This window comes from Halyomorpha halys, unplaced genomic scaffold, assembly GCF_000696795.3.
Source record: "Halyomorpha halys isolate HHAL.00 unplaced genomic scaffold, Hhal_1.1 Scaffold306.1, whole genome shotgun sequence".
NCBI classification, from domain to species: Eukaryota; Metazoa; Arthropoda; class Insecta; order Hemiptera; family Pentatomidae; genus Halyomorpha; species Halyomorpha halys.
In genome coordinates this window covers 475,495-480,746 of record NW_027106917.1, presented here as the reverse complement: position 1 = coordinate 480,746, position 5,252 = coordinate 475,495, and the positions used below count along the sequence as shown (strand labels likewise).

The 5,252-nt window shown below is 27.8% G+C and overlaps 1 protein-coding gene across 1 annotated transcript in view; it reads left to right on the top strand.

Annotated features, from left to right (window-relative positions):
• Nucleotides 1–4,920: 4,920 nt before the first annotated feature.
• The window catches only part of LOC106681049 (uncharacterized), a gene marked incomplete at its 3' end in the record, with an annotated part of 29,720 nt that continues 29,388 nt past the window's right edge, over nucleotides 4,921–5,252 (top strand). Inside the window, 1 exon segment of the mRNA XM_067045219.1 lies at nucleotides 4,921–5,022. Coding sequence (XP_066901320.1) covers nucleotides 4,945–5,022 — 78 coding nt within the window.

Genomic DNA, 5,252 nt, shown 5'->3' with positions numbered 1-5,252 from the left:
AAGGCTTATACAACAAGTTGCTGAGAAATCCGCTAGGGGCTCTTATGCATTTAACGTTTAACATGACTTCAAATAGGGCTGCTCACAATCCTATAGTTATAACATTTAACATGGTAAAACATATAACATTTAACACAACATCATGAATACCCCTAATATTATTTAAAGTAGAGTAAATGTGCTAAAGTATGAGTCATAATGAGGTATTATGTAAAATGAGCTTGTCGAGGTCGTCTTAGTCTTAGGCGGTTCTCCAGCCTGATAACCACTTTACAGAGGCCCTCAACAATGCGTATTCAGTAAGTTAGAAACGCCTGTGCCAGTGGATGAGCCCAGATTTAAACCATGTAGTTTAAAACAGATAATTACATTTAAAACTATGTAACTATAATTACTAGGCATAATTGATGAGTCTGCCAAGTATAGGTAGGGGAATAAAAAATGGCGTCCGTTACAAAACGTTAAAAATAATTAATTTTTTATTCGGAGCTGTATTTCTTTACAACTACCAACAACAATAGAAAATCTAAGAGAGCATCATTTAAAGTAGAATAAATCTTCTCAAATGTAAACACTAATAGAGCTATTTAAGTTCAATAGTTCTCGAGATATAGCCTTTTAAAAAGCAACATTTCTTAAAAATGCACTGAAATGTCAGTAGTTAGTGAATTTACTTTGAGAAATCTATATATAAATAACCATTCGACGTATGTCTATTAGCACTCAAATTAAAGCTAAATAATTGTACTAAAAGTAGTTTATGATCTTTACCTTCGTAGGAATAGTAGTTTTCATGATATTTGCTAAAATAAATTGATTTATAATTGTTCAGACAAAAAGTTTGATTTATGAAAAACTTTATTTCAAAAACCATAAGACATACAGATGTCTCCCAGCACTCAAATTAAAGCTAGTTAAATTTACTATAAAATATGTTATGACTTTTATCTTTATAGGAGTACTAGTTTCTATGATATTTGAGAAAATAAATTCACTAACTGTTAGTTGTTCGAATAAAATCTTTGATTTTTGAAAAAAATATATCTCTAGGTCTATAAGACGCACATATGTCTGCCAGCACTCAAATTAAAGAAAATTTAACGTACTAAAAGTTAAATAAAGAAAACTACTACTTCTACTTAAATAAAGTTCATAAACTACTTTATACCTTTTATTTGAGTGCTAATAGACATCTGTACGGCAAATGGATTTTATGATATAGATGTATCAAAATAAATTCACTAACTACTGATCTTTCAATACGTTCCATACATTTTTTTGAAAAGTTTATTTCTCAAAATAAATTTAGTAACTTCTAGTTTATCAGAGCATTTTTTATGAAATATTGTTTTTTAAAAAGCTATATCTAGAAAACTATTAAACGTAAATAACTCTATTAGGGCTAATATTTCAGCAAATTTTCTCTTCTTTAAATAATTATCTCTTAGATATTCTTAGATATTTTTTAAGATATAGAGCTCCGAATGAAAAATTAATGTTTTTTGAGGTTTTGAAACAGCCACCATTTTTTTATTCCCCCTTCCTATATTTGGCATACTTATCAGATTTGACTGTAGTAGTAATTATAGATAGTTTTCATTAAAGTAGTCAAAAATTGGGGTCAGATAACTGCCTTTTTTTCTTTTATTATAATGATTTTTTTATTATTATTAGTTTATGACACTTATTTTCGTAGAGGTAGTAGTTTTGTGATATTCACATATGAATAAAAATTTGGCAAATGAAACTTTTTCCGAACTTTTTATTTTAGCAAACTTCATGAAATCTACTACTCCTACAAAAATAAACGGTCATAAACTACTTTATAGCTCATTAAACTACTTTTTATTTGTGTGCTAATATACATCTGTACGGCAAATGTATTTTGATATATAGCTGTATCAAAATAAATTAACTAATAATCTTTCAGTACGTTCCATACATTTTTGTGAAATGTTGCTTTTTAAAAAGCTATATCTCGAAAACTACTGAACATAAATAGCTCTGTTAAGGCTAATATTTTAGCAAATTTACTCTACTTTAAATAATGTTCTATTAGATTTTCTATTTTTGTTGTTAGTTGTAAAGAAATAGAGCTCCGAATAAAAAATAAATTATTTTTAACGTTCTGAATACCTTTATAACTGGCAGATTCATCAATTTTTACTATTAATTATACATAGTTTTCATTAAAGTAATAAAAAATTGGGGTGAAATAACTGCTTTTTTTTTATTTTTATTTATTATTAGTTTATGACACTTATCTTCGTCGGGGTAGTAGTTTTTATAATATTCACATATGAATATAAATTTGGCAAATGAAAATTTGTATGAACAACTATAAATCAATTTATTTTAGCAAATTTCATGAAATCTACTACTCCTACGCAAAGAAACATCATAAACTACTTTATAGCTCATTAAACTACCTTTTATTTGTGTGCTAATAGACATCTTATTCAGAAAATAAAAAATTCTCTAATTTGGAAGGGTTCAAATCTTGCAGTAGTAACTCCACTATTTATTCCTAAATACTTGACTTACTGCAATTATATTATTAAATTGTCAACACTCAAATTAAAGCTAGTTTAATGAGCTATAAAGTAGTTTATGATGTTTATCTTCGTAGGAGTAATAGTTTATATGAAATTTGCTAAAATAAATTGATTTATAGTTGTTCGGACAAATTTTCATTTGTGAAAACTACTACCCCTACGAAGATAAGTGTCATAAACTACTTTATAGAAAGTTAAATTTCCTTTATTTTGAGTGTTGGCAGACGTATGTGCGTCTTATGGGTCTAGAAACATATTTTCTCAAAAATCCAACATTTTATAGGAACAACTAGAAATTAACATTTTGTGAGTTTATTTTGTCAAATATAATAAAAACTACTACTCTTACAAAGAGAAACATTTATAACTATATTGTAGTAAATTTAACTAGCTTTAATTTGAGCACTGGCAGACATCAGTACGTTCAATGGTTTCTGAAATAAAATTCTTCATAAATCAAACTTATTGTCTGAATAACTATAAATCAATTTATTTTAGCAAATATCATGAAAACTATTATTCCTATGAAGGTAAATGTCATAAACTACTTTATAGTCCATTAAACCAGCTTTAATTTGAATGTTAAAAGACATTTGTCGGTCGAATAGTTTTTAAGAAATAGATTCTTCAAAAGAAATTAAAGTATTGATTTTCCATTGAATTTCTTATGAAATGTTGCTTTTTAAAAAGGTTTATCTCAAAATTTATTGAACGTAAATAGCTCTATTAGGGTTCATATTTTAGAAACTCTACTCTCCTTTAAATTCCCCTGAAAAAAAAAAAAAACCCTGCTCTCTTAGATTTTCTAGTGTTGTTGGTAGTTTTAAGATATAGAGCTCCGAATAAAAAATTAATGTTTTTTTAAGGTTTTTAAACAGCCGCCATTTTTTATTCCGCCTATCTTTATAACTGGCAGACACATCAATTTTGACTAGTAATTATACATAATTTTCATTAAAGTAATAAAAAATTGGGGTGAAATAACTTCCTTTTTTCTCCTCTTGGGCTCTTGTACAAGTAGGAGAGGAATAACGAGAAAATAATCAGGGTGACACTTAATCGATATTTTTATTATAATTGACAAAATGATGATTTCAATTTTATCACTTTATTTATTTATCATCTTATTCAGAAAATAAAAAATTCTCTAATTTGGAATTCTCTAATTGGTTAAAGATAACTTCAATATTTGTTCATAAATACTTGACTTACTGCAATTATATTATTTCCCATATTATTAAATTGTTTTGCTCAAAGAGGAGAATTGATATTAAAACGTTAAAACATGCTGTACAGACAAACATCTGTCTGTTTGCAGTATAAAAAAACAACAGAAAGCGGATTTGTTTTGTTTTTTATATCAACTGTCACATAGTCGATTACCGATCATATGTTGGCCGCAACATTTAATTTTTCTTATATAAGATTATCCACAATTAATAAACTTTAATTATTAACACATTTATAAATGGTTTGTTATATGGTAGTGTATTAATTGTGGATAATCTTATATAAGAAAAATTAAATATTAATGATTTTAAATTTTAAAAAATAGGGTTTTAACTTATAATAAAGAAAATGACCTGGGCAGAATAGCCTGCAAAAGTAACTTAAAATTAATGTGAGAAAGAAATTATATTGAAGATGTCCTGGAAGATGGCTAGAATGGCCAAAACGTTGGAATGTTGAAAAATAAAGTGTTGAGATAAAATTGGATACAAATTTTTGATTTATTTAATAAATAAATATTAATTTTCCATCATTAAAATTATTTTTTCCTATAAATAAAATGTCATTCTCCAGCTCCATATACCCAGATTGGCCATATTACAGTCATGTAGATCAGTCTTTTGTAATGTGTTGTAAGTTAACGTTTGTCTAGTAAGTGCTGTTATATTCGAAATTGACGTGCAGTTTCCTGTCTTTTCAGTCTTGAGTGAGGATTCCAGGTTAGTCGGTATTAGTTTTTAAAGCCACTCATTGGGTTATTTGACCTAAAAAGTCCTTTTTTTTTTTTTTTTTTTTTTTTTTTTTTTTTTTTTTTATAACATCTACTTATTATATATGCCATTTTAATTCTAATAATCTTTGTGGTGGAAAACAACCGTTTTGCAAAAGCCTCAAAATTGTTTAATTATTTATCATCTTGAAAATAAAAAAATCTCTAATTTGGAAGGCTTCAAATGTTACATTGCCCGGTTGGTTAAAGATAACTCCAATATTTGTTCATAAATACTTATAGACTTACTGCAATTATATTATTTCCCATATTATTAAATTGTTTTGCTCAAAGAGGAGAATTGATATTAAAACGGTGTTATCGTTGGGTTTATCGTCATGACGAACCGAAGAGAGATAACCCAGTCGAAAGCTAGAAGCTAGCAGGAACATGGACAGACCTCCCTTGAAGAGCCTCTGTGGATTCTCTTTGGCCACCACGGCCCTCATCATTGGCACCGTCAACTCTGTGAGTCCATCGATCTAGTAGGCACTTTATAATATGAGGCATTCCATCTTATCACAAATTTTAGGGGATCGAAGTTTTTGGTAATATCTCATCTCTTAGGGGTGAATTATCACTTTTCTAATATAATATGTTAGGTTTTTTTAAAATAAATAATTTAAATTCTATCCATTATAGTCTCAAAACCTTTTATTTCTCTTATAAGTCCGACGTTTCGGCCAATCCGGCCATCT